At 53.6% G+C, this 27,993-nt stretch overlaps 9 protein-coding genes across 9 annotated transcripts; 5 read left to right on the top strand and 4 right to left on the bottom strand.

Annotated features, from left to right (window-relative positions):
- Window positions 1-282: 282 nt before the first annotated feature.
- Window positions 283-2,202, top strand: VTN00DRAFT_2632 (uncharacterized protein; the record flags this gene model as incomplete). Its single annotated transcript, XM_069428866.1, has 6 exons — window positions 283-778; window positions 830-914; window positions 1,002-1,492; window positions 1,543-1,727; window positions 1,786-1,848; window positions 1,921-2,202. 6 exons carry the CDS (start codon window positions 283-285, stop codon window positions 2,200-2,202), a joined length of 1,602 nt encoding a protein of 533 aa, XP_069283678.1.
- Window positions 2,203-2,890: 688 nt separating this feature from the next.
- On the bottom strand, window positions 2,891-3,895 carry VTN00DRAFT_2631 (uncharacterized protein; the record flags this gene model as incomplete). Its single annotated transcript, XM_069428865.1, has 1 exon — window positions 2,891-3,895. The coding sequence occupies one exon, from the start codon at window positions 3,893-3,895 to the stop codon at window positions 2,891-2,893; it is 1,005 nt and encodes a 334-aa protein (XP_069283677.1).
- Window positions 3,896-4,671: 776 nt separating this feature from the next.
- Window positions 4,672-5,602, bottom strand: VTN00DRAFT_2630 (uncharacterized protein; the record flags this gene model as incomplete). Its single annotated transcript, XM_069428864.1, has 3 exons — window positions 4,672-5,102; window positions 5,175-5,512; window positions 5,595-5,602. 3 exons carry the CDS (start codon window positions 5,600-5,602, stop codon window positions 4,672-4,674), a joined length of 777 nt encoding a protein of 258 aa, XP_069283676.1.
- A 1,526-nt stretch (window positions 5,603-7,128) lies between these two features.
- On the top strand, window positions 7,129-8,749 carry VTN00DRAFT_2629 (uncharacterized protein; the record flags this gene model as incomplete). Its single annotated transcript, XM_069428862.1, has 3 exons — window positions 7,129-7,183; window positions 7,237-7,367; window positions 7,424-8,749. The coding sequence occupies 3 exons, from the start codon at window positions 7,129-7,131 to the stop codon at window positions 8,747-8,749; spliced, it is 1,512 nt and encodes a 503-aa protein (XP_069283675.1).
- Window positions 8,750-9,685: 936 nt separating this feature from the next.
- On the bottom strand, window positions 9,686-11,110 carry VTN00DRAFT_2628 (uncharacterized protein; the record flags this gene model as incomplete). The annotated part of the gene is made up of 1 exon (XM_069428861.1): window positions 9,686-11,110. The coding sequence occupies one exon, from the start codon at window positions 11,108-11,110 to the stop codon at window positions 9,686-9,688; it is 1,425 nt and encodes a 474-aa protein (XP_069283674.1).
- Window positions 11,111-12,860: 1,750 nt separating this feature from the next.
- VTN00DRAFT_2627 (uncharacterized protein) lies at window positions 12,861-13,558 on the top strand (the record flags this gene model as incomplete). The annotated part of the gene is made up of 2 exons (XM_069428860.1): window positions 12,861-13,051; window positions 13,159-13,558. The coding sequence occupies 2 exons, from the start codon at window positions 12,861-12,863 to the stop codon at window positions 13,556-13,558; spliced, it is 591 nt and encodes a 196-aa protein (XP_069283673.1).
- Window positions 13,559-14,089: 531 nt separating this feature from the next.
- On the bottom strand, window positions 14,090-15,472 carry VTN00DRAFT_2626 (uncharacterized protein; the record flags this gene model as incomplete). Its single annotated transcript, XM_069428859.1, has 4 exons — window positions 14,090-14,592; window positions 14,654-14,785; window positions 14,844-15,268; window positions 15,366-15,472. 4 exons carry the CDS (start codon window positions 15,470-15,472, stop codon window positions 14,090-14,092), a joined length of 1,167 nt encoding a protein of 388 aa, XP_069283672.1.
- An 896-nt stretch (window positions 15,473-16,368) lies between these two features.
- Window positions 16,369-18,161, top strand: VTN00DRAFT_2625 (uncharacterized protein; the record flags this gene model as incomplete). The annotated part of the gene is made up of 2 exons (XM_069428858.1): window positions 16,369-16,602; window positions 16,683-18,161. 2 exons carry the CDS (start codon window positions 16,369-16,371, stop codon window positions 18,159-18,161), a joined length of 1,713 nt encoding a protein of 570 aa, XP_069283671.1.
- Window positions 18,162-20,360: 2,199 nt separating this feature from the next.
- Window positions 20,361-27,545, top strand: VTN00DRAFT_2624 (uncharacterized protein; the record flags this gene model as incomplete). The annotated part of the gene is made up of 4 exons (XM_069428857.1): window positions 20,361-20,528; window positions 20,661-20,831; window positions 20,936-21,030; window positions 21,092-27,545. The coding sequence occupies 4 exons, from the start codon at window positions 20,361-20,363 to the stop codon at window positions 27,543-27,545; spliced, it is 6,888 nt and encodes a 2,295-aa protein (XP_069283670.1).
- Between the last annotated feature and the right edge of the window lie 448 nt (window positions 27,546-27,993).

The following is a 27,993-nucleotide window of genomic DNA, read 5'->3' as shown; positions in this document are numbered from 1 at the left end:
TTAAAGCGGCCGCCAGTGAGCGACAGGGGATCCCGGCTAGTTATGGCAGTAGTTCAAAAGTCCGTGCTACCCCGCTGGAAATGCTTCCCACTTCCTAGGCTAATAGAGGCTTCATGCGGCTCTCGCGGAAAATAGAAGCTTTGGCCCCGGGCTCTTTGCTGCAGTCACAGAAGGTCTACGTGTTAAAGAGTAATCCTTCTCCTATCCGTCTATTCTTTGTCTAGTCCGGCAAAATCCTGGGCTCAAATTGAACATTGTTAGGGCCTTTGTACTTTAGAAACCATGAAACGAGTTAACGGCGAAAACATCAAAGATGAAAATAGTATACAGAACTCTACTGAAAAGTCTATCATCATAGACAGAAAGAAGTCGGAACTAGAATCTGAGGAAAGCAACACTGATCCGCCTCCTACCGACCCATCTAATAACAACGTCTACACCGCATTCAGCACCACAGAAAAGCGCGGGATAATCTTCCTAATTGCAGTTGCGGGCTTCTTCTCCCCATTCACCGCTTTCATCTACTTCCCAGCTCTGGAGTCCATCGCTGTAGATCTCAATGTGTCTATCCAGCTGATCAATGTCACCATCACGATGTACCTTGTCATTCAGGGGATCATACCGTCTATATTTGGCAATCTTGCAGATGTTATCGGTCGACGGCCGATTTATATCATCGCGTTTTCGATCTACTTGTGTGCGAGTCTGGGTCTGGCCTTTCAGAAATCGTACGCGGCTTTGTTGGTGCTGAGGATGCTTCAGAGTGCTGGAAGTTCTGGTATGTGATACCATACACGTTCACAGGTGGAAATGCTGGCTGACGAGGCAGGGACAATCATGCTTGCATACGGAGTGATAGCGGACATTGCTCCTCCACAACAGCGGGGAGGCTATGTTGGAATCGCACATGTTGGGTATGTAAGTTCAATTGCTGCAAGTTTAGAGAATGTGTGCAACTGTCCTTGATGAACATAAATGCATGCTGACTGTTTTGCCCAAAGATTCAATTCGGCACCAAGTCTGGGTCCAATTGTAGGGGGAATCATGTCCGACAAACTCGGGTGGAGATGGGTATTCCGCCTCCTTTGCATCATTTCCGGAGTATGGCTGGTCGTTATCTTCGTTTTTCTACCAGAAACTGGGAGGCGAATTGTCGGAAATGGAAGAATTCCTACTCGAGGAATCCACAAGTCCATATTGCAACGCCTTTTATCAACGAAGAACAAGAGTAGGGGCTCTCCCGATCAGCTTCAAGGAAGAAGAAAAAGGCCTCTATCCAACCTCGTAAACCCACTCCGCTCTATCCAGATGATCTTCCACAGAAGCGAGGCGCTCGTGCTCTTCTCAAACGCCATATTCTACATGCAGTACAGCTGCGTCCAGGCATCACTATCCACTCTGTTCACGCGGATATACGGGCTCAATGAGATCCAGGTTGGCCTATCGTACTTGGCCTTCGGCATTGCCTGTGCTATTGCTTCGTATGGCGTCGGTACGAACCCGTTCACAACTTTGAGGAAGTACATTGACGGTACTTCGCAGGTAGAATCACGGATCGAGATTACCGCATCATAGCAGCGTCTTACGGGTTCACGACGGGCAGCTCGAATGGCGAAGTTCTTTCGTCTTTCCCACTTGAGAAGGCACGATTACGTACGGTGTGGTATTACATTGCCATATCGTCCGCTTCGACATTGGGATATGGCTGGGCTTTGCAAGAGAAAGCTGTGAGGCAAAGCAAAACTGGCTCGAGAGACAAGGCTAATCCGATGATTCATATCATAGCATCTTGCCGTACCACTCGTTCTCCAAGCGCTTATCGGCTTGACAGTGACGGGTATTTTCAACGTAAGTTTACTTTCGCAAAACATGCTGTCAAATGACACGAAATTAAACACATCTTTTTTTTCTAAACCACAGGTCCTAAATACATTAATGGTTGATCTCCATTCCGAAGATTCCGCCACCGCCAGTGCAGCCGTCAGCATCACCCGCTGCAGCGTGGCAGCAGTAGGGGTATCGGTCCTCCAGATCATGTTCGATCACATGGGAGTCGGATGGACTTTCACCATCATCGGTGGCCTCTGTTTCGCGACAGTACCGTTATTGCTGGTCGAGAGGTCCAAGGGAATGCGGTGGAGGGAGGAAAGACAGACAAGACGAGAGAATACGGAGGATTTGTGTTCGAATGACCAAAGCTGAGGTAGATACGTATGGAACAATTAAGTATATATATTTCATAGTGCTCAATGATGATGTGTGTAATCCCATGGCTCTCGCTAGAAGAAAAGCCCTTCTAATAGATTCCTGATTGTTGTTGTCGCTGTTGTTCTGACAGGTTAGTGATTTAGCGCCCCCACAATTCGGGATCTAAAGATTATTTTTTATGTACCCCGGATTTTCGATCTCATCCCCACTTGATAAAAATCTACGGCGTATTACTATCATCGCTCACAGGAAATTTTTTTTATTCATAATAGGTGTCTATGGGTACATCACACATAGTTAATTGTTTTTTTTTTCTATAGGACTACCAGAAACAAAGTAATATATATATATGTATATATATATGATCTAAAAGGACGTTGACAAGGCAGGTACTTGTTAAGACTACTTTTTAGGCTACCATGCTTTGTTATCCATGTTAGTGCTATATCTCTAAAACATGTGGGCCTAGGTACATGTATACATGGACAGATGCGAGGAAGGGGTCTATAATACACACGCTATACAAGCGAAATCATATCTGGCTACCGCCATCTGTCGTAATATGCCAGTAGATAAAGAGGCCCCGAATGGACAATGCTTATGTTCTATTACACACGATTTCTTCTTCCTTGATTCTATCTTCTTTCCTCCTCTCCTTATTTGGGGGATATAATTGATTGATTTATTTTCCAGGCAGCGACTTGTTGGCGTTCTTGAAGTCGCGCACGTAAATCTCACACTTGACCTCCTTGCAGAGGCTCTTCCGGCGGCTGGGGTCCAGCTTGGACGCGAACTCAAGACCGCTAGCACGCTCGACGGCCTCGAGCGGAACCTCAAACTCCGACAGGTGCTTGTCGTTCGGGATGCGCGCGTTGGGCAGGACGAAGGCGCCCAGGGCGACCTTGCCGTTGGGGCCGGAACCGTCCTCAGCGTAGATGACCTTGTAGAAGTGCGTCGGGACGGCAACGCTGGGCGGGTTGCCGATCACCTCGTAGCTGACGCGCCACTTGCCGTCGGCCGGGTCACGGTGCGGGAGGTACAAGGGCCCCGTGACGATGCGGACGGACGGGTACTTCTTGGTCAGGTTGCGGCAGAAGTCCTCGAAGTGCGCCCAGTAGTCGCGGTTGAAGCCGTCGCCGACCTGCGGGCACATGTTGGTCAGGGCGAAGGTCGCGTCCATGGCCTCCTGCGACCACTTGGCGTCCGCAGCGGGCACCTGGTGGCCCCGGTCGTAGCCGGAGCGGAAGTAGTCGGCCAGCTTGGCGCGGAAGAGGGGCGGGATGTTGTTGTCTTCGAAGAAGTTGCTGTTCTTGCGGTCGGCGTTGTTCATGGAGAGGGAATTGGGAGTGATGTGCTCGGCGACCCAGGATGGGTTGCGCATGCGGCGGTCGTAGGCACCCGTCAGGGGGAGGGAGTGCAGGGGGTCGTTGATAGGACCGGGGAAGCCATATTGGTAGATCCCCTCAGGATTGACTGGTGTGTCGGCGCGCTTGGGCGCGAGAGAAGGCGTCGGAGGTTGTGGAGAGGGAGCCTTCGCCAGGCCGGAGGGCGCGGACGGCGGAGCTTGAGCCGGAGCAGCAACAGGAGCCTGTTGACGGGGAGTCTTGGAGGAATAGAGGAGAGCAGTGACGCCGGCACCGGTAGCAGCACCGGCAGCGGCGATGATAGCGAAGGTGGCTTTGGACATCTTTTCTTGCATGTGATGTCGGAGATGCTCAAGCGGGGAGATAGGAAGCGAAAGACGAAGACACCCCTAGCAAAGAATTGAGAAACGAATGGCAGCAAGCAAAAGGGTATCTGAAAGCAGAAACAAACCCCAGCAGTCTCCGCCTGAGTTCTCTTGACTCGTCCCGCCTCTTACTCGTCTCTCTTCTCTTCGTCACTTCGTCGCTGTCGGGCGGAAGTGTTGCGGAGAAAAAAGTAGACACGGCGAGCCGCGACAAGCTCGGCCAATCGGAGGCTGTGCCTGGCGCCGGACAGATGGACAGCAGAGACAAGCAAGAAAGGAAATACAAAAAGTAAAATATAACACGAAATGGTACTCAAGATAGAGCAAATGGAATAGCTACAATCTCAGTCCGAAGTTCTGGTCGTACCCTGCAAGACTGCCAGCGAACCGGGCGCATACTGGGCTGCCGCGGAGTGCTGGAGATGTGCTCCGCAGCGGTATGCTTAAGTGCCTTACGCTTCCTCATCTTCTTTTTATCAGATATCAATGCATGATCTTTAATACTGATTTTTTTTTCTGGAAGAGGGCCTTAATTCATCTGCTTCCACTCTCCTTGCCAGCAATCACTGACCATATTTCCCTTTCCTGTCCGGTGGAGTAGGGCAGTACAAGGAAATTCTCCGATCTGACAGGAGAGTGAACCTGACTTGTCGCTCGAAATCCGCCTACAACTAGCACTTGTAGATTTCATACAGACTGACAACTGTCCCCTTCAGCAACGGACCTACGCACAATCAACCAAACTTCGTCTTCGGCCTCTCGAGCAGCACCCCATCAAGCTCGATATCCACCTTCTCATTATAGAAGCACAGATACCCCATCACGGGCGCACACTCCCGAAACGGCGTCCGGTAGTACCACACGATATCCTTATACACCTTCCCACCCGGCAGCACGACGTCATAGTACTCCGCCTCGCCCTTGTAGGGACACGGCGTGCGGGTGTTGGAGGGCTTGAGCAGCGACCAGTCCACGATCGCCGTGGGCGGGAGGTAGTAGCGGCAGGGGAGGAGGGTCTCGTAGAGGTGGTAGGAGGCGGCGGTGCTGGCGAGGAGGGTGCCGTCGAGGGAGACCTTGACGGGCCGCGTGGAGTGGAGGATGTCGATGCGTTTGAAGGGGTCGCGGGGATGCACGTAGATGGGGTCGTCTTCTTCGTAGTATTGATCTGTTGTTACAGTCTCAGGATATCAATTCAATTTATGCGAAAGAAGAAATTATGGAATGTAATCCAACTTACCAACCGCATTCAACTCCACCCTCACCCGCCCCGCCAACTGGCCAGCTGCCTCCTTGCCCTCGATAAAGGCGAGGACCCGATCCGTCTCCTTCTCTCCCACCTTCACGGTCAATATGGCCGCTCCACCACCTTCCAGTTTCTCCTTTTCCTCCCATTGGCACGACTTGAGGTCCTTCAACGGGACGTAGAACTGCGGGTAGTACTCATGCTCCCACACGTACACGGCGGAGGTGGTGTCGACGATAATGGCGTCTCCGAAGCGGATGCGGATCCGACGCGGCGTGGGGAGGACCCTGTGAGGGCCGTTGGATACGAGACGGCTAGCGAGGGCACGGAGGCTTTTCGTTGAGTCAGCAATTATACCTAAGTTAACTAACTATCGTGTGGTTCCAGAGTGGAACTGAATGGCATAGCGCTCACTCCGTCATTTGTACTATGAAGTGTGTATTATTATGAAACGACCAGGCTTTGTTTGTAACGAGGAACTCGCCGAACATGAAATCCGGAGAGGTGAGCGCGTCCTCAACAAGTGGGATGACGCTGGATGAACGTCATATGCGGAGTTAAGCCGGGGATGATGGACGCGGTCTAGAATGATTGCTTATCAAGGTTCAAGCGGTAGCTCGGACGTAGCAACCTTACTATACCTTTCCGTCTATGCCTGCAGGAAAGTATCCGGCTAGGCTATGTCGTCTTAATCGTGAGCTCTCTCATTCATCATGGGGATATATAAGTCTGGAAACACCAAGATTGATTGCAATCAGAACTTTATACAGCTGTCAACACGTACAGCACATGCTATTCCGAACTATGCACTATACCAATGGATCTGCATAGGTCCCCATCATGAGCATACTGTACAAGGCATGTATCTCTCGAATGTTGACGCTCGGTTAGAAACACAACATCGATTGGCTTGCAATCTTGATCGTGTTTATCAGAATGCACACGAACAACATTGGCACTGTTGTATGCCGAATCAACAGACTTAATAATGCAAATTTTTGAAAGGTAGTGCGTCAGAGAGTGTTCAAACGCTACTAAGGTCGGGTTGTGAGAAGAAAACAGTAAGTTGCGAGATATTGAGCACAGTCGGAGTAGTGTAATGGTGGGAGAACCTTTCTCAACGCAACCTGTTCTGTCCTCCCAATCTGTGTCGTAGAATCCATCAATATTAGCCACCCAGATCTCCTCTACACTGCTAGAATATGAGTATCAAAAGAGTGCTTGAGGTAAGCTTGCAAAACGGTCGGGCGTTAAGTTAGTTAACTTGGTGTTGATCTGATTACTAAAGGGGAGTGCATGCATGGTGCACAGGACAGTTTCTGACCTCCGCTTAGAGACAACACCATAAACTAGCCCTAGATATATGGTCCCCCGCTGGCTGCTCAGAGGCCTTGAAATGATTCAACTCACGATACAGCCCTCGTTGCCTGACCTGTTCAGCTTCTCTCTTGCACGGGCAAGGCAAACAGGACTGCTGGCGCTTAGTCATGGAGCCGCTCGTTCACAACCACAGCGAGGGGGGCGGGGAGGCAAGATGAGATAGCAACAGAACAGCTCCAGAATATGGACACGACAGCCAGCAAGATGCGTTCCAGACATTCCAGACACCGGCCGGTTGTCTCGTCTCTCGTGTGACCGTGTCTAGCTGACTCGTGGGCGCTCCCTTTGTGTTCTGTTCTCCCTGCGCGGCGCCTCTGCCGCACGCGGACCTTGGTGGAAAGCTAGGGCGGCGTGGATCTGTCGGTCTGCAACAGGACGACGACAAGCCAGACATCCCCTATACTGGCCATATACGCAGGCCGTTGGCCATGAAGCGTCTCCGCTGCGTTTCTGCTGTGCTGGACCCTACGTGTTGAGGTCTGTGCAACGAGTTGCTCTTCTTCCTCGCGTCTTCTTTTCCTCCCGCTTCCTTCCTCTTACATCACCCGCTGCCCGCCCGTCGCCCGCCATGGCCTCCGCCAACGATACTCGGGGATGGATCATGAGCGGCGTCTCAGGCGTCGGTATGTCCGCTTCTCTTCCTCTGCTTCATCGGGCGTCCGCTAACTCTGCGCAGCCTGCGTTCTGGGCTCCGCCATCATCTGCGTCGATGTGGTCCTACGCAAGTTGGGCGCCCGCAGGAGCTTCCAGATCACCAGCAGCAATACCTTCCTGTCTGCATCGCTGAGCCTGAGTTCCGGCGTCATGGTGAGAAACCCCGGGACCCTGAAGTGACCTCACCCGATGCTGATGGCCCCGCCCAGCTTTTTTCGTCCCTCTACAGCATGTTGCCCACCTCGAAGAAATACCTCACCCGCGCCGGGTTGTCCGCCCGGGCCTCTGCGTACACCCTCATCGGGCTGTTTCTGGCAGGAGTAATCGTCATCCGCATTGTGTCCGGCTTCATCCACCAGCACATCCCATCCCACGTCGTCGATTGCGCCCACACCCACGAGCCAGACTCCGACCTGGAGAGCGGGGTCGGCGAGATAGAAGATCACCCACCTGACCGTATCACAAAAGGTGCTGCCAACCCTAGCACGGAGCGTACTCCTCTACTTCAGAGAGAGTCTACTACCCGAGCGCCCAAGCCCGCCCCTACCATGATCGAACGAGCCTCCGAGGATCAGATCCTCCATGGCAAACCGCCCAAGGACTCTGTACGTCGGTGGAAGCGCCAGATCAGTGCGTTAGTTGGCAGCTCCAAAGCCTTATGTGACGAGACTGGTCCATGTTATGGATTCTCCGAGACCTGCGGCCAGGAATGCACCAAGACCCTTTCGCGGAAAGTGTCCGCAAATTCGATCAATTCTACTCACTCCATGTCCCGTCAGCAGACTCTCCAGGTCCCAGTGGACCCGCGGAGGCCGCCTATGGACTACAACCCGGACACTCCGCAGACAGTCCGTAACGTTTCAGATAGCTGCGTCAGTGCCCCTCCACACGCCCGCTCTGAGGGACAGGATGCGGACTACTTCTACCCGCAGTCGGATGGTGGTGATCTGCCTCCCAAAAGCACCGGTTCTATGTCGTCCACCACTTTCAAGACTTTCCAGCAGACGCTCTCCTCCAGCCAACACCACCACCATGTCCCGCAGAATGCCTTCCTCTCCATCGGTCTGCAGACCTCCCTTGCCATAGCCTTGCACAAGCTTCCAGAGGGCTTCATTACCTTCGCGACCAATCACGCCAGCCCCACTCTCGGTCTGACTGTTTTCCTGGCATTGTTTATCCACAACATCACCGAGGGCTTTGCCATGGCGCTGCCGCTCTATCTGGCCCTCAATTCCCGCTGGAAGGCCATGCTCTGGTCCAGCGTGCTGGGAGGTATCAGTCAGCCCGCCGGTGCAGGTATCGCCGCGCTCTGGATCTGGGCAGCCCACAAGGCGGGCACTCCTGGCGATGCAACGTCAGGTACCTCGTGGGGTATTTACGGAGGCATGTTCGCGGCCACCGCGGGGGTCATGACATCGGTTGCACTGCAGCTGTTCAGTGAAGGCCTTGGCCTGACGCATAACCGGAACCTCTGTATCGGTTCCGCAATAGCGGGCATGGGCATTTTGGGACTGAGCTTTGCCTTGACGGCCTAGAAGTACTTGGGTAGCCTAATATGACCTGAGTTGGATTCAACTGGATTGGCGTTATGCATGATGAGTCATTGGTTACATTTCTTTTCTCATTCTTACATCGGATAGGTCGATAATGATCAGGATCCCTCACCTTGCATTGTTTCATATCGATCAGGGAATACTCGGAGTTCGCTTGGGCTATCGCGTTTTCTCTTTGTTTCGTTGTTGGGCATTATCATCAGCAATAGCATTGGCACGACTTACATATATATGTCTCGTTGCATCAGGCCAGCCCCAGTCAGATTGTTCTTTGGATGGCATCAATGCATACACAGGTACAGGGACAGCAAGAGGTCGATTCGGATACATTCCCAGGCGTTATCCGCTCTGTTCATTTTTGGGGTGTTTTCGATAGAACAGACAGAACTACAAGATTGGAATGGAATGGAATAGAATGAACAATCACATTGGCATGGGATTCTATTCATTTCAACAAGTGAAATGGTACAACTGATTGGTTGGTCGATTCGACACGGTCACCTACAGTACTATTTGTACCTTTCTTCAAGACCTTTCCTTCCTAATTAGGTAATTACACAGGCAACCCGTAGTGTCACATTAGCTGTTCAGTATTTCCAGCCCCCCCCCCCAGGCAAGACTCGAATTGGCCCCAATAACCAAAAACCTCCTTTACTACAATACAAAGGTCTATAGATGGAGGTATGGTGTAGAATGTCAAGATGACAGATTAATCGATTGATTTATTTGTTCTTCTCTCTCTCTCTCTCTGTATATATGGTTCCTGGATAGCCAATAGACAGACAATGCCAATGAAAACTTCCCAACGCCGATATAATATAAAACGCCCACACCCATGCAATGCAGTAAAAACTAAACATGAAATGCACTGTACATAGTGAAAGGCAAACTCTATGCAAATACAAGTATACATTTGTTTTAGCCTTTGCCCTTGGCAGCAGCCTCCTCCCGCTCCCTCTTCCGGGCCAAATACCGCTCCCGCGCGCTCGACACCTCGCTCTCCGTCTTCCGGCTGCGCGTGCGCTCCGCGATCTCGCGCTGCCGCGCCGCGTCGGCCTCTTCCTCGCGCCGGGCCCGCTCCTCGAGCTGCGACGCGATGAGCTCCGTCTGCCGCGCGCGCTGAGCGTTGCGGGAGAAGTGTGCGTCGGAAGCGGGGCCGGGTCTTGCGCCTGGGCGGGCAGCGCCGGCGGCGGTGGTGGATGGGGTTTGGGCGAAGGGTTTTGGTTTCGGTTTTGTTGGGACGTTGAGACCGGCGGAGAGGAGCTGGCGTTTGTCGACGACTTGACCTTCGTCGTTGAGGACGATGTTTGCCCCCTTGGCGTTGAGTTCGGCTGCGATTTGCGCCTCGCTTTTCTCTTTCTCTTCTGCCTCTGCTTCCGCCGTGTCTTCGACAACTTCACCGGCCTTAACCCTCTCCGCCGCCTCCTGCGCCTTGCGCATCGCCTCCCCATGCTTCTCCTCCCCCCTCGCGAGCATATCGCGGTAAAAGCCCACCATGCCCACACCGCCATCTCTCTTCCTCCTCTCTTCCTCCTCCTTCTCCCGTCCCGCCTCTTCCTCCTCGAGCCGTCGCACCTCCTCCTGCTGCGCCCTGTACGCCGCCGTCACGAACTTCTCCTTATCGGCGAACTCGTCGCCCTCAGCTTCACGTTCATGCTGGAGCTGCTTCTCACGCGCGCGGAGCTGGTCCCGTTTGCGGATCTCCGCGCTGCGGAGGAGGGAGGCCATGTAGCGGGGTCCGGAGTTGGCGGGGTCTGAAGACGCATTGGAGGATTTGGAGGGTTTGGAGTGGATGCTGTCGTAGATGGCGTCGTAGGAGTAGATGGAGGGGTCGAGGTCCTGTGCTTCCTTGGCGTGTTTGGTGCTACTGTGCAGGACGGAGAGATTGGCGTAGTCTTTGGTTGTGCCTGTTAGGCGGGTTTTGTTGGATTTGGATTTTGCATCCTGGTTCTGTTGTTCCTCCTGGTTCTCAGGGGTATTTTCGTCTTCATCATCGTCGGCGAATATAGAATTCTTAAGCGGTCTAAGGCCCGGAGCGGGCTTGCCGCCGTTTCCGCCTAGCGGTTTACATTTCGATGGTGGTTCTTCTTCCGTCTTCTTAGGTTCCCCGATTCTGGCTTTCGGTTCTGGTGGTGGTGGTGCCTCCTCAAGTCCACCTATCTCCGTGATCTCGACTTCGTTGCCGCCCACGCCGCGTTTCCCGCTCCCCTCATCCTCGGAATCCGAATCGAAGATGGTCTTCTTCCGTTTCTGACCTGCGGCGAGGTTCAGCTTGCCGAGGGATGGAGGCCCCTGTTTCTTGTTCGGTAGGTTGAGGCCGTACTGGAGCGTGGGAGGGGCCATGGTTGTCGTTGGAGAACCAACCCGAGATCGAAATGTCTACCGCGACACAAAAGTCGCGGAGGAGACAAAAAGCTCGGAGGAATGGACGCAGATGGTAAGAATGGGTATCAAATCCAATGTCCTCCGCGCTCCATGAGCTGTTTTTCAGGAGCGTCGGTCACGAAATGCGACGTTCGAACGGGTTGGGTTGTTGACGTTGTTGACGACTTTGTCGCGGCGAAGTTGGAGAGCTGTATGTCCTTCCGCTGTGGTCACGTGATAATTTGAATTCTTCCAATGGATGCCAAGCCCTGACATAATGTGGGGAAACCAGCTAACCAGTAAGAGCTTAGCGCCACAGAGTTTACCAGCCCCCCGCACGAAAGCTCCAGCCTCCAACTTTCCAAGGCACAGTCCAGCCGTGCGGGGATTGGGGGCCTCCCTAACATTTTTTTTCAACTGCTCACCGATAATCTAAGATAAGTTTAATGCTGTTAATGCCGGGCATTAATGCAGGGGCAAAGTTCTAGGCCTTTGGAGATGCGTCAATTGGTGCTTTTAGGGCATTGCCCTTTAAGAAGCTAGTTGCTGGGGGCCGTTTTTATCGGCGTGTTCGAAGAAGTTTACCTAAGGTCTCCAACGTCGATATCCATTGGTTGTGGAGATAATTGGAAGAGATTAGGACTATGTTTCTGAAGTTCATATCTGATTTCAATCTGAGGTAGCTACCTGTTGTCGGAATTGGAAATTTGAAGGCGACTTGGATCGCCAAGCTTTCAAATGAATGTGGAGAAGTAACACTAAGCTCAGAAGTCTGAGAACATGGACTTGAAGTCTGGTGATGTCTAATTCAAGTCCATAAAGTTTTATCCGAGGAGTTGGGGGAATGGTGTGTCTGATCTCATAGTCTGTTTTGGAGCCCGGTCCCAAGATGTGCTTCGCACCACAGGTTGGGGACCATCCCAACAGAGGAATCCTTGCATGCCTTTATCGATATACCCATGGCACAGCATTTATAATAAGCAGGGTGATACTGTTTCCTTTGGTAGAGAGGGATAGTACTGTACATGCATATTTAAGGAGAGGTTCGGTCCTCCGGTCTGAAAACTCGATTGTTAGGACTGTTTGCCTGTGACAGTACTTAGCCCAGTTGCATCCAATAATCATTTCTTTACCTGTCTGGTCTATGCAGGAACCCGTCCCGGAGAAGATCGATAATGGACAGATCCTAATCAAGTTTTGTCAGGAAAGATTGAACGTTGTCTTTTGGGAGTGCTTGGTCACTCTTTTGTTTAACAATCTTCAATGATGTGGATATGATGGTAAATTCTGTGTTTTTATACGGAGATATTGCCTAGGTGTCTCTGATGTCCCATACTTTGTTTTGTGAACGTTAGTCGTTTTTGCAGGGTCAGAGAAGTCCGAACTTGGATTTATATTTTCGACACCGCATAAGGTGCGATGTCTGAGAGATGGGGGTGCATCAAAACAATTGCGAACGGGTTCGGGAAGGGATATAAGTAACTATTAGAATAAAAGTCCGCCATAAGTCAGACATCCCACTCTGACCTGTTTACAACCTACCTACCAACCGTGCACGATGGAGATGCAGCCGTGGAATAAGTCCGATACGGGGCTTATCGCCCCATCACGTGCAACCCGACCTGGATGGAGCTCCGCAAAGACGAAGCCCGAGCGCAACTTGACATGCGCAAAGGCAGCTAGCTCCTAATCATTACATCCGACACCACTTCAATTCAAATTCAACATCATGTCCTACTACTTCACGATCCTCTCGCCCACCGACGTCCCCCTCTTCAGCCTCACCTTCGGCACGTCCAAGGCCGGCGGGGATGGCATTGCGCGATTCCGCTTCCCGGACTCTGCGCGGTACATGAACCAGTTCATCATCCACTCCAGTCTGGATATCGTGGAGGAGGCGCAGTGGACGAATGGGAATATGTACGTTATCATCCTTTCTTCTCCTCCTTGTGACCCCGTAGAAACGGGCCCTTTTGTTTCTTCATTGGAAAAATATCAACTAAAACTCGAAATGACGATGTGAATAGGTACCTCAAACACATCGACACCTACCCCCCCATGTCAGCCTATATCTCCGCCTTCCTGACCGGCTCCGGCGTCCGCTTCCTCCTCCTGCACCAACCGCCCCAACTCCCCATTGCCACCTCCACCTCCGGTTCTTCCTCGTCCTCCACCCTCGGCGGCTCCATGATGGGCTCGACCTTCTCGGCCTCCGCCCTGGGTGGGGGTTCCTCCCGCGCCTCGTCCACCTCGGTCGCGGCGAACCCGACGTCGCCGCAGACGGAGGAGGCGATCCGGCAGTTCATGAACGAGGTGTATGAGAATTTCGTCAAGACGGTCATGAGCCCGTTTTATCGGCATGGGATGGAGATCAAGAGCCCCGTGTTTCGGTCGCGGGTTGTGGCGGCGGGGAGGAAGTGGTTGTGAATATGTTTCTCTCTCTCTCTCTTTCTCTCGGTAAGGGGAAGGGAGTAGAATTGGATTCTCTCTCTGGAACGGATTTTTCTTAGAAAAAGTCTATATGCATGGCGTTCAGGGGGAACCTCTTTATAACTTCGCATACATGTGCCTATTATGTATTCTGTCTACGCGATATAGAAGTGCAGATCGGATTTCAGATCTGTTAATATGATACCCGCTCAAAGCTCAACCATTGCTATGTTCCAAATTTGTCAGAGAAAGTTGAATTGCCGAAGACTGGTGAGATTTCTTGTACTGAAGTGTAATATTCTAGACAGCATGAAGCGAAGAGTAAGGATCCGGGTCTCCAATCCGGATTATAGGGAAAAAGAAAAGACAGAAAACTGGAGATGAAAGAAAGATTCAGCGTTAGAACGTAGAAAGGCTGACCTGAAAATATCCCGCTTGTTCAACTCCGTAACGCCAGACGAGAAAGGAATTCATCAGACTTATTATCCGAAGTAACGGATAATTGGATCTGTTGAGGGCAAAGCTTCCTCAAGCAGCCATCTGCGGCGCGAGCTTCTTCACAGTCACGTTCTTGAAGTTCTCGACCGCCTGCACAACGTCGTCTAATTTTGCGACGGCACCGAAGATACCACCCTCCGCCTTGATCGACTCGATGGTGCCTACATGCAGAGACGGATCACTGGCGGCGGTGCCATCCTCCAGGAGGACGCAGTCGAAGCCTCTGTCGTTGGCTTCTCTCATCGTGGTAAAGACGCAGACATCGGTGGTCACACCCGCAAGAACAAGGTTCTTGATGCCCTTGTTGCGAAGGAGGAGCTCAAAGTCAGTGTGCGCGAAGGCACCACGGCCGGGTTTGTCGATAACTGGCTCTCCTGGAATAGGATACAGTTCATCGACCGTATCATGGCCGACCTCTCCGCGGATGAGGAGCCGTCCCAAAGGACCTGGAGAGCCAATTCCAAGCCCAGAAGCGTTGTTACGGGAACGGTAGGCTTCTCTGCTAGAGAGTGTCGAGAGATCAGGTCGATGGCCTAGGGAACATCAGCATCGATATATCTCACATTACTGATACTGTTTCAAGCCATTGTTTACCTTCACGCGTATGGTAGACCGGAAATCCAGCAGCACGGAATGCATGAAGTAGACGCTGCAGCTTCGGGATAAGTGCCTGGTTGGCAGAGATGTCATAGCCCTGGTATTCCATGTATCCACCCGGTGCGCAGACTGAACTCGGGTCAGCAGGTGATCCCAGCAGACACGACAGCATGGGGTATAGACGTACAATCCTTCTGCATATCGATAATAACAAGCGCTGTGGTAAACGGGGTCATCGTAGCATCGTGCGGCCAATCATATGGCACTGCCGTGATCTGGCCCTTCTTGACCTTATGGTGGGGGACATGGCGAGGCCGGTCGAGGACTGGTCCGTGATTATGCGTCGGGTTCAGGACGGTCAAGGTCCAAATCCCCGGGGTTCCCGCTGCGACCAGCATGAACGGGCAGTCCATCAGACGGGACGTCCTCTTCCGCTTCCTTGTCTCCTCCGTGAGGCCGTTCCTCGGGCGGTACTGGCCGCCACGGTCGCATCGCAGCCATATCTTCGCGGTCCGCCCGGGCTTCTTTTCCGTCGGGGTGCTCGACGACTTGACGACGATGTTATATCCATGGGCTTTGCCATGCGCTTGGACTGAGGAGAGGAGCGACGCCCTTCACATGTCAGAGCAGTTAGCACGCGTCTTGCCTTGTGCTGGAACCGTAAACATGATCTCGAGGGCGGAGGGTGGCGCAAAGAGGACAGACACACTTGTCAGGGAAGGTTCCTTCCGGCGGCGGGATCAGCTCCATGGCCGCATCAGGAATATCTTGCAGGTCGCTCGGCGCATCGAGATTCAGGTCTGCAGAGTCGGCCATGGCGGCGGAACTGGCAGATTTCCCACGGAAAGCGCAAGCTCTCCACGGAGCGTCAGCACCATCGTCTTCACATCAGCAGTAGATGTCTGCACAGAGAACGAAACGCGTATCGTGATGAGAGAGCTCGAGTGCGTGGCAGCAGCAGCCACGAAACGAGCCAGATGGAAGCATCGTGCGTGGACATAATCAGGCACAGGTGCCTGGAGGCACTGTGGAGCAGAGGTCGAGGCCCGGAGGGGACTCGTATCAAGGCGAGGACCAGCGCCGGGACAGCGTGGTGAGGGATGCAGCAACGCAGGAGAGCAGCTCTACTTACCAGAAGGCCAGAAGCCAGAGTCTCGAGGCCCTGAGACGCCTGATCGGGATACGGAGACGCACGACGAGATCACCAGCTCTAGGGCGACAGCAGGAGGCGATGTGAGGCGGAGGTGCGCGGCCCGCGCTAAACCGTGTTCGGCCAGGCCGCCTGGGCCCCTGACGACCGAACCTGGAACATCAACAACCCCATCTCACCGATGCTGTCGACGTCGACTCGTGGGCCGTGGTATGGGATGCCAACATCCCGTCGTCCATCTCCTTCCGACATCGACGACGCGGCAGCCCCTCGCTGAGGGGTGGTCTCTCGATAGGTAAGTCCCACGGCGTCCTGCTCTCCCTCCCTGCTCTGCGCTTCCTGCTGTCGCATCCCACTGCGACACGGAGCCTTCACCTCTGGTTATCACGGCGCTCCCACGTAGCCGTCGACGGGCTCAGAAGAGGGCGCCTTCGCCTTCACCTCCACGACAGCAGTTTTCCATCCTCATCTGTCCGCTATCTGCGGCCATCTGCTCGCGACTCCGTTATCTCCCTCAGCCCTCCTTCCTGCCTGAGACTGTTCCCCCTCCAGCTTGCCAACTATGCCTGCGGCCGATGAACATAACTCCCCACCAAACTCCGCGAACTCCATGCAAGATGAGCTCGCGTACTACAAGTCCCAGTACGAGCAGCTGGAGCTCGAGCTGGCCGACTTCCAGGCCTCCAGCCGTGAGCTAGAGGCCGAGCTGGAGAAGGATATCGAGGCTTCCGAGAAGCGGGAGCGGCAGTTGAAGGAGAAAGTCGAGAGTCTCCGATACGAGGTTGAGGAGTGGAAGGTCAGTATTCCGTAGATGCCCGTCATGACCCCGAGTCTGGCGTGGTCCGACATGGAAAACGCTGCTAAACCTCTGGGCAGACCAAATACAAGCAGGCCAAGTCTGAGGCCAACTCGGTTCAGAGTACTCTGCAGAAGGAAATTACCAGTCTACGGGAAGCAAACCGGGCCCTACAGATGAGGCTGCGGGATATCGAAGTTGCGAATGACGACTACGAGCGCCAAGCCCGGAACACGACGTCATCTCTGGAGGATCTGGAATCCAAGTATAACGTGGCCATCGAGAGAGGGGTATTGCTGGAGGAAGAAATCAGGAATGGAGAGCAGGAACGGGAAGCTCTGCGTATCGAGGCCCAGCGTCTGCGTGACGAACTATCGGATCTGAAGATTGAGACCGATATCGTCCAGGAGAAACTCAGAAGAGCGGAATATCAGGCAGGCAGACGCCGCAGGCCAGCTCCCTTGGACCCTACCCGTATGCACACGCCCGACGTGCCAGAGCATTCACCTGTGACTACGGCCTCCTCTCCTACTGTTGCAACTCCTCCGGCGAAGTCGGTCTCGTCCGTCACGTCTGTTACTCCTCCTTCTCCGCCGGAGTCATATCGCAAGCTTGGTGCCGACCATTCGCGACCGAGGGTGTCAATAACAGACTTGAACGGTACTTCTCGGCCCGGGTACGGCTCACAGGTTCGGCGGCACACTAGGGCAACTTCCATTACCAGCAACGGTCGTTCCCCTTCGATCAGTTCTCACGCCAGTGTTTCCCGGCTCAGTGCATCCGGATACTCTTCAGGCATTCCCAAATCTGGATCGCTCTACCAAATCCGTGGCCTTATCGGGAAGATGCAAAAACTTGAGGAGAGAGTGCAGTCCGCAAAGTCCAGGCTTCCTGCGCCTATGGACACTCCTCCTTCCCGGGCATCTCCACGTACTGGGTCAGCAATGAGCCAGAGTACTATTCCTCATACCGTTACTGTCAGAACCACCAGGAAGCGGACGAGCGGCAGTAGCCTCAGCTCGTCCACTCGTGATGGCGACCTGACTCCTTCCTATATCGGACGAAACTCTATCGGCCATGGCGATAGCCGTCCAAGCAGTCGTACTAGCTATTCCAGCCGCAGCTCGCTGAGCTACAGCACGTATGCTAGCGGCCTCCCGGCGCCTCGTCCTGAGAGTCGAACTCGGACACCGATTTCGCACTACTCGACCAATTCAACGAGCGACAGACCCAGGTCATCTATGAGTAACTATGGAGCGCCCGGCAACAACTACTCTGCCAGCATGGCACATATCCACGAAAATGGCGATGTTACTCTTCCAATTACTACACCCACGATCCGCAGAGGTACCTTTAGCAGGGAAAGTCCCGGCTCTAGGTCAGCCATTCCCACGCCTGGTGGTCTCAAGAAGCGACCCAGTGCTAATTTCTCGACCGTTCGTACTCCCCGGAAGATCAACGCGGGGCTGGATCGGAGGGACAGCGACATGGGACGCTCCAGACACACTGGACGCTCAGAACGTAGCAACACATATGGTGATCTGGGCGAGACATACTAGGTTTTGCAGAAGTTCCAAATCCCATTCAGTTCCCTTCGAAGAATGAGTTTCATGGTTTCTTATGAAGTTTACGGCTGGCATATATGGGTTTTTACTTTCTTTTCCACGCGTTTTTGAGTTTTTCCTTTGTTGCTTTTTGGCAAGGTGCAGTGTGTGTGCATCGGCATGCGCCGCAGGAACTTTTTTTCAGGGTCCGTCTTATCGGGGTTTTGGGTTCCCATTGACCATGGACTCGGCGCGTCTTCATTTCTTGCAGATAATATCATGAGTAGTATACTCTTGATCAGGTGAAAGGGGAGGAGGTAACATGTTCTTCCCTGTCAGCAGATGGATCCCGCCTTCCTCCGGGGGAGCAGGGACCCTGCGACGTCCAGGCTGTATCCCAGCGAGATGTTCGAGGTTCAAGCTTTTTCTTTTGTGACTTTCCGTTTTAGGTGTTAGATAATACCCACCTGGGCAGACTCGAATCTATAGTTGCTTTCAGATGATGTCTTCTCCGAAAGCGTGCCGTATAGTGTTGTAAACCCCCACGCGAGTTCACAAGGGTTAGCTTGAAGTGTCCGATATACTTCGTACTACTGTAGTACTGCAAATCTCTTGAGCTTGGAACTTTGCAGACCCCGCGCCTGGCGCAGGGTGACATCAGCCATACATGTGACAGTGCTCTCTCCAACATGCGAGCAGCTACGCTGTTCGGACTCCGAGTGACGAGACGACCTATATTTAGACAAACCGTCGAAAAGACTCTCTCTCTCTCTCTCTCTCTCTACGCACTCGAAGCAAGCCATAACGCTGACCTGACCTCAGCTCTCAGCTCTTCTCGTAGCAGGTATGTCCGGATGCGATCCTTCAGTGTGAGCCCATCCGGAACTGTCCGCAGAGGGATCCGTGGACGTCGATGTCTATGAAAGGTTGTCAGGACCTTTATACCATCCCAGGTAACCGTGCACATGCGCGTCATGACGATGATGGTACTTAGGTCGTACCCCGTACGGTGTAGGGCATGGCGTCCAGGACCGCTATCATCCTTCCGCCCGAAGACGGGACCACGGTTATCGCTTCATCGAGGGCGCGGGTGCCTGAGAGAGGGCCGAGATCGAAGGCGCGCGCGGCTGGCGCCCCAGCAAGGGGCGATCCTTAGTAGGGCCCAACGCCTTCCAGCGTCGCCCGGGCTTTCGGGCTTTCTGATTGCCCGCACGGGCTCGGCTTGGGCCAACGCCGTCGCTTCGGGTTTAGCGGAGATCACGCACGGTGTGTCTGCGCGTGTTGGCCCCTCCAAGAGCCAACAGCCCGCCTTCGCATTCGTCCAGGTCCACGGAAGCTGGAGCTCAACGGCACCTGCTGCCAACAAGACTCACGGGTTCTCGAGATGGGCTGTTTTCGTATATCAGGGGAAAAGTGCCTGGAGTCCGGGTTCATCTATCGTTGTCAATAACTGCCCGAGTATACCGTACCGTACCGTACAGCACATGTCCTGTGTGTAGTAGTCCGATGTATGTGCTGGCAAGGGCAGATCCCTCGCGCACATTGATTATTATGGGCCCCAAAAACTGGTGGGAAGCCGTGCAGCCCTAAACCAGACGTCATGGGCCCAACAAGCTCTGAAGTTGGGGAAAGCTGCTGCAGAAAAGGTCCGCGCCGAGAAGGATCTTTGGGCTGTTTGGGGCACGGCGAGAGACGGCCCGACGTCCTTTTTTAACCAAGCACTCGACACGCCAACGATAATAATCAGCGGGCTGACCGACCACTCCTGCTTACTTTGCACACTTCATCCTCCTTCCCCGGTTCCTGTCCTACCCAGCTGAGGTTGGCTCAGTAGCGGCTTCCTCGCCCTACCCGTTCACGAATCTTCCTCTACATACCGCCTATCCTCCCCCCCGTCTCTCTCTCTCAGCTCTTCTATCCTCCTCATTCTTTGCCCACCTCCAGCCAGCCGCGGCTGCCCAAGTCCTCCCACCCCCCCTCCGACTTTATGAAAGGAACGTTTCTACGCCTTTAATTCCGCTCTATGTGCATAATTGCGGCGTCTTGAGGCTCCAGGATACTCAGGTTACCTCCGCGCCCCTTTTTTTCTCCCTCCGTGATATCGCTTCTTACACCACCGTCCTCACCGGGTGTCCTCTTGACCTCCCCTCAAACCGATTCCGGCGCCATCTGTATAATAATTCTTGCATGGGAAGTGATTGACTGGCTGCAACAATGGGTGTCACGAACGGAACCACTGAAACAAACGGCCACGGCAGCTCCTTCGCTGCGAAGCACAACCTGCCTTCACACTTCATCGGTGGAAACCACCTGGGCGTGGCCCCGCCCAGCAGTGTGAAGGACTTCGTAGCGAAGAGCGACGGTCACTCCGTCATTACTTCGGTGAGTTGTTGGCACAGACCATCTCGATCTATCTGATAGATCAATTTCCCTTAGCGGGGGAGATCAGTGCACAAGTGGGATGATTGGCGCTTGGCACAACTAGTACTAATCTGTATGTTACCTGCTTTCTAGGTGCTTATCGCCAACAACGGTATTGCCGCAGTGAAGGAGATCCGTTCCGTACGAAAATGGGCCTACGAGACCTTTGGCAACGAGCGTGCCATCCAGTTCACGGTCATGGCTACGCCGGAAGATCTGCAAGCAAACGCCGATTACATTCGCATGGCGGATCAATACGTTGAGGTATGATCAATTTCACACTGTATCTGGAGGCAGGATGTCTACGCACCATCGCTGAGACGAGAGGATCCTCCCCTATTCTGGACATGCTAACGGAGCTTTCGCAGGTCCCAGGTGGCACGAATAACAACAACTATGCCAACGTCGAACTGATTGTAGATATCGCGGAGAGAATGGATGTCCACGCGGTCTGGGCTGGATGGTAAGCTGCATAAGCCCCCCGACGGAGACAGCAATTATGCATGTTCTGACCCAACCGACAGGGGACATGCTTCAGAGAACCCCCGGCTGCCGGAAGCGCTTGCTGCCTCCCCGAAGAAGATCCTCTTCATTGGGCCGCCAGGCTCTGCAATGCGCTCTCTGGGTGACAAGATCTCCTCGACAATTGTTGCGCAGCACGCTGGAGTGCCCTGCATACCGTGGTCTGGATCAGGTGTCGACCAGGTAACAATTGACGAGAACGGCATCGTCACCGTGGAAGATCATGTGTACGACAAGGGATGCACCCATTCCCCTGAAGAGGGCCTTGAGAAGGCGCGGGAGATCGGATTCCCCGTCATGATCAAGGCCTCAGAAGGTGGTGGTGGTAAGGGTATCCGAAAGGTTGAGAAGGAAGAAGATTTCATCAACATGTACAACGCTGCGGCAAGCGAGATTCCCGGGTCGCCAATCTTCATCATGAAGCTTGCTGGTGACGCGAGACATCTCGAGGTACAGCTGCTTGCCGACCAGTACGGAAACAACATCTCTCTTTTCGGAAGAGATTGCTCGGTTCAGCGTCGGCACCAGAAGATTATCGAAGAAGCTCCCGTGACAATTGCAAAACCGAGCACTTTCCAGGCAATGGAACGTGCTGCAGTCAGTCTCGGAAAGCTGGTGGGCTATGTTTCTGCGGGGACTGTCGAGTATCTATACTCTCATGCGGACGATAAGTTCTATTTCCTGGAATTGAACCCTCGTCTGCAGGTCGAACATCCCACCACGGAGATGGTCTCTGGTGTCAACCTACCGGCAGCTCAGCTTCAGATTGCCATGGGTATCCCATTGCATCGTATCCGCGACATCCGTCTGCTGTACGGTGTAGACCCCAACACGTCCTCGGAGATCGACTTTGACTTCTCCAATGAAGAGAGCTACAAGGTCCAGCGCCGTCCACAGCCGAAGGGCCACACCACTGCTTGCCGTATCACCTCGGAGGACCCTGGTGAAGGCTTCAAGCCATCCAGTGGTACCATGCACGAACTGAACTTCCGAAGTTCCTCCAACGTCTGGGGTTATTTCTCTGTTGGTACGGCCGGTGGAATTCACAGCTTCTCGGACAGCCAGTTCGGTCACATCTTTGCCTATGGCGAGAACCGATCGGCCTCTAGAAAGCACATGGTTGTCGCGCTGAAGGAATTGAGCATCCGTGGTGACTTCAGAACGACCGTCGAATACCTGATCAAGTTGCTTGAGACGCCAGCCTTCGAAGAGAACACGATCACGACCGGATGGCTCGACCAATTGATCTCCAACAAGCTTACCGCGGAGCGGCCGGACCCGATGATTGCGGTTGTTTGTGGTGCAGTTACCAAAGCCCACCAGGCGAGTGAGGAGTGTATCGCAGAATACCGCAAGGGACTGGAAAAGGGTCAAGTTCCCTCGAAGGAGGTCCTGAAAACCGTCTTCCCGGTGGACTTCATCTACGAAGGATTGAGATACAAGTTCACGGCAACCAGAGCCGGTTTTGACAGCTACCACCTCTTCATCAACGGGTCGAAGTGTTCCGTTGGTGTTCGCGCTCTGGCAGACGGTGGATTGCTCGTTCTGCTGAATGGACGAAGCCACAACGTGTACTGGAAGGAAGAAGCTGCTGCTACCCGTCTGAGCGTTGACGGCAAGACTTGCCTGCTCGAGCAGGAGAATGACCCTACTCAACTCCGAACTCCTAGCCCAGGAAAGCTTGTCAAGTTCACTGTCGAGAACGGAGAGCATGTCAAGGCTGGCCAGCCTTTCGCCGAAGTTGAGGTCATGAAGATGTATATGCCTCTGATCGCTCAGGAGGACGGTATTGTGCAGCTCATCAAGCAGCCTGGTGCTACCCTGGAAGCAGGTGACATTCTTGGAATCCTTGCTTTGGATGACCCCTCTCGTGTGAAGCACGCCCAGCCGTTCACGGGACAGCTCCCTGATCTGGGACCTCCTCAGGTCGTTGGTAACAAGCCACCGCAGAGATTCGTACTGCTCCACAGCATCCTGGAGAACATTCTCAAGGGTTTCGACAACCAGGTGATTATGGGTGCGACTCTGAAGGAATTGGTCGAGGTCCTGCGTGACCCTGAGCTTCCCTACGGAGAGTGGAACGCCCAGTTCTCTGCTTTGCACTCCCGGATACCTCAAAAATTGGATGCCCAGCTTACGCAAGTCGTTGAACGGGCGAGGGCAAGGAAGAGCGAATTCCCTGCTAAGCAGCTCCAGAAGACTATTTCGAAATTTATCGAGGAGAACGTTAACCCTGCCGACGCTGAGCTGCTCAAGACCACGCTTCTTCCTCTCGTGCATGTTATCAACAGATACATGGACGGCCTGAAGACTCACGAGTTTGATGTGTTCATTGGTCTTATGGAGCAGTATTGGCAGGTTGAGAGTCTTTTTACTGGACGCAACATCCGGGATGAAGACGCTATTCTGAAGCTTCGTGATGAGCACAAGGATGACATGCTCAAAGTGGTCCACACCGTCCTGTCTCACAGCAAGGTTGGCTCCAAGAACAACCTCATCCTTGCTATCCTCGACATGTACCGCCCGAACCAGCCCAACGTTGGCAATGTTGGCAAGCACTTCAAGCCAATCCTGAGAAAGCTGGCCGAACTCGAGTCGCGAGCCGCTTCCAAGGTTGCTCTCAAGGCACGAGAAGTTCTCATCCAGTGCGCTCTTCCCTCTTTGGAGGAGAGGGTTTCGCAGATGGAGCTTATCCTGCGCTCCTCGGTCGTGGAGTCGAGGTACGGTGAGACTGGATGGGATCACCGCGAGCCGGATTTCAACGTCCTCAAGGAGGTGGTCGATTCGAAGTACACTGTGTTCGACGTACTCCCAATGTTCTTCTGCCACCAAGACCCGTGGGTCGCTTTGGCCGCTCTTGAAGTGTATGTCCGCCGGGCTTACAGGGCTTACACGTTGAAGGGTGTGGAATACCATAATGATGGCGAACCTCCCTTCGTCTCTTGGGACTTCATCTTGGGCAAGGTCGGCCCTGAGTTCGGCCTGTCAGCCTCCGCCTCCCACCCATCGACGCCAAGTACCCCGACGGTCGAGAGCAACCCATTCAAGAAGATCAGCTCCATCAGCGACATGTCCTATCTGGTGAACGATGGCTCCAACGAGCCAACGAGGAAAGGTGTCATTATTCCAGTGCAATATCTGGAGGATGCCGAAGAGTGCCTGTCCAAGGCTCTGGAGGTGTTCCCTCGTGCGGGTTCCAAGGCGAAGAAGGGCAGTGAACCCGGTCTTTTGGCTGATCTCGGTGGCAAGCGCAGGCCAGCACCGCGGATTGAGAGTGAAAATGAGCTTACCGGAGTCCTCAACGTCGCTATCCGTGATGTTGAAGACCTTGACGACACCCAGATCGTTGCTCAAATCAACAACCTGATCGCGGAACACAAGGACGAGTTCCTCGCTCGCCGCATCCGCAGAGTGACTTTTATCTGCGGCCACAAGGACGGTACCTACCCCGGATACTTCACCTTCAGAGGACCCTCGTACCAGGAGGATGAAAGTATCCGCCACAGTGAGCCTGCCTTGGCTTTCCAGCTTGAGCTGGGTCGACTCTCCAAGTTCAAGATCAAGCCAGTGTTCACTGAGAACAGGAATATCCACGTGTATGAAGCGATCGGCAAGGGCCCCGAAAACGACAAGGCTGTCGATAAGCGCTACTTCACGCGTGCTGTCGTGCGTCCTGGCCGCCTGCGCGATGATATTCCAACGGCCGAATATCTCATTTCTGAGGCCGACAGGCTGATGAATGACATTCTCGATGCTTTGGAGATTATTGGCAACAACAACTCCGACCTGAACCACATCTTCATCAACTTCTCGCCTGTCTTCTCTCTGCAGCCCAAGGATGTCGAGGAGGCACTTGCGGGCTTCCTGGACCGATTTGGCCGCCGTCTCTGGCGACTTCGTGTCACCGGTGCAGAGATCCGCATCCTTTGCACCGACCAGACGACTGGAATGCCTTACCCGCTCCGTGTCATCATCACCAACACCTATGGATACATCATCCAAGTCGAGCTCTACATTGAGAGAAAGTCAGAGAAGGGCGAATGGATCTTCCAGAGCATTGGCGGCACCAACAAGATTGGGTCTATGCACTTGCGTCCAGTGTCCACTCCATACCCGACGAAGGAGTGGCTCCAGCCCAAGCGTTACAAGGCTCACCTTATGGGCACGCAGTACGTATATGACTTCCCCGAGCTGTTCAGACAGGCTTTCCAGAACAGCTGGACAAAGGCCATTGCCAAGATCCCGTCTCTGGCCGACAAGCGACCCCCAGTGGGCGAGTGCATCGACTACAGCGAACTTGTCCTGGATGACAGGGACAACCTGGTCGAAGTCTCTCGTGAAGCTGGTACGAACACTCACGGAATGGTCGGTTGGATCGTCACCGCTCGCACCCCTGAGTACCCCCGCGGTAGACGGTTCATCATCGTCGCCAACGACATCACGTACCAGATTGGTTCTTTCGGCCCGGCTGAGGACAGGTTCTTCAACAAGTGTACTGAACTCGCAAGGAAGCTGGGAATTCCACGTATTTACCTTTCTGCCAACTCCGGTGCCCGTATTGGCATGGCTGAAGAGCTGATTCCTTACTTCTCCGTCGCGTGGAATGATCCTGAGAAGCCCGAAGCTGGTTTCAAGTACCTCTACTTGACTCCAGAGGTCAAGGAGAAGTTCGACGCCAGCAAGAACAAGACCGTCATTACGGAGCCGATCAACGAAGACGGTGAGGAGAGACACAAGATTGTAACCATCATCGGTGCCAAGGATGGACTGGGTGTCGAGTGTTTGAAGGGATCTGGTCTCATTGCCGGTGCCACTTCGAGGGCCTACGAGGACATCTTCACCATCACTTTGGTTACATGCCGCTCCGTCGGTATCGGTGCCTATCTTGTCCGTCTGGGACAGAGAGCGATCCAAGTCGAGGGTCAGCCAATCATCCTGACTGGTGCACCGGCAATCAACAAGCTGCTTGGTAGGGAAGTCTACACCTCCAACCTTCAGCTTGGTGGTACCCAGATCATGTACAGGAACGGTGTTTCTCACATGACTGCCAACGATGACTTTGAGGGTGTCCAGAAGATTGTTGAGTGGCTGTCGTTTGTCCCGGACAAGAAGGACGCTCCTGTTCCTATCCGGCCTTGGTCCGACACTTGGGACCGAGACATTGGCTACTACCCTCCCGCGAAGCAGACGTACGATGTGAGGTGGCTCATCGCTGGTAAGGAGGACGAGGAAGGCTTCCTTCCTGGTCTGTTCGACAAGGACTCCTTTGAAGAAGCTCTTGGCGGATGGGCTAGGACCGTCGTCGTTGGCCGTGCCAGACTCGGTGGCATTCCTATGGGTGTCATTGCTGTTGAGACTCGTTCCGTTGAAAACGTTACTCCAGCTGATCCTGCAAACCCCGATTCGATGGAGATGATTGCAACCGAGGCCGGTGGAGTGTGGTACCCCAACTCCGCTTTCAAGACCGCCCAAGCCCTTCGGGACTTCAACAATGGTGAGCAGCTTCCAGTTATGATCCTTGCCAACTGGAGAGGTTTCTCTGGCGGTCAGCGTGACATGTACAACGAAGTCCTCAAGTACGGTTCGTACATCGTAGACGCCTTGGTCAAGTACGAACAGCCTGTCTTCATCTACATCCCGCCATTTGGTGAACTGCGTGGTGGTTCGTGGGTTGTCGTCGATCCTACGATCAACCCTGACCAGATGGAGATGTACGCAGACGAGGACGCTCGCGGTGGTGTCCTTGAACCTGAGGGTATTGTCAACATCAAGTACCGCCGTGACAAGCAGCTTGACACCATGGCTCGTCTGGACCCGACTTACGGCGAGCTGCGCCGCTCTCTCGAGGACCAGTCTCTCAGCAAGGAACAGCTCTCGGAGATCAAAAGCAAGATGGCCGCTCGTGAAGAACAGCTTCTCCCAGTGTACCTGCAGATTGCCCTGCAGTTCGCTGATCTCCACGACCGTGCCGGCCGTATGGAAGCCAAGGGCACCATCCGTCAACCTCTCCGCTGGAAGGAGGCGAGACGCTTCTTCTACTGGCGTCTTCGCCGCCGCCTTAGTGAGGAACTCATCCTCAAGCGCATGGCAGCGGCAGCGCCGGTGCCACCTCCCACCAACGGCAGCGGTGCTCTGCCATCTGATGGTTCTGCCGCCACCACTCACACCAGCCCTGTGTCAGCTCGCGAAACCCACCTTCGCACTCTGCGCTCCTGGACTGGATTCCTTGACACTGAATTCGAGAAGAACGACCGCAAGGTGGCCACGTGGTACGAGGAGAACAAGAAGATGGTCTCTGCGAAGATTGAGTCGCTCAAGGCAGACAGCGTGGCGTACGACGTTGCGCAGCTGCTGATGGGCAACAAGGAAGGTGGTCTGCGGGGTGTGCAGCAAGTTCTGAGCATGCTCCCTGTTGAGGAGAAGGAGAACGTCCTTAAGTACTTGTCTTCTTCATAATTCATTCATTAGGATAGACACCTGAGCTAGAGGTTCATGGGATGTCCGCATTTCTCTTTTCTACTTATTTTATATGACGTTTTCACATATACGGTGGTGGGGTCATTTGTCATGGCAAGCGAGTGGGTTCTTAGAAAACTTGTCTCTATCTTACCTGGGACTTGGGTCTCTTTGCATCTTGATATTTAACACACGAGGTTTTGTGCTATGAGTTCCGATTTTCTTTTCTTTGATGTATGTATGTAGATATCTGAGTTGATTAGATATCTGCTCAATTAAAAGCGTTAAAATGAAACTACTGGTCCTATGATTTTCCATGGTTGTGTTGTTTCGTAGGTCCTCTGAGAGAGTTTCAAAGGGTGAGTGAGTTCAGTCAGGTTTGGGGCTGCTGATGGCCGGAATCAACTGCAACGGAGGTAAGGGAACGGAGGCTTTCGACTGTACAAGG

Source organism: Thermoascus crustaceus (assembly GCF_041956765.1).
Source record: "Thermoascus crustaceus strain CBS 181.67 unplaced genomic scaffold VTN00scaffold_10, whole genome shotgun sequence".
Taxonomy (NCBI): Eukaryota; Fungi; Ascomycota; class Eurotiomycetes; order Eurotiales; family Thermoascaceae; genus Thermoascus; species Thermoascus crustaceus.
Note: the sequence above shows the minus strand (reverse complement) of the source record. Positions and strands in the feature narration are given on the sequence as shown.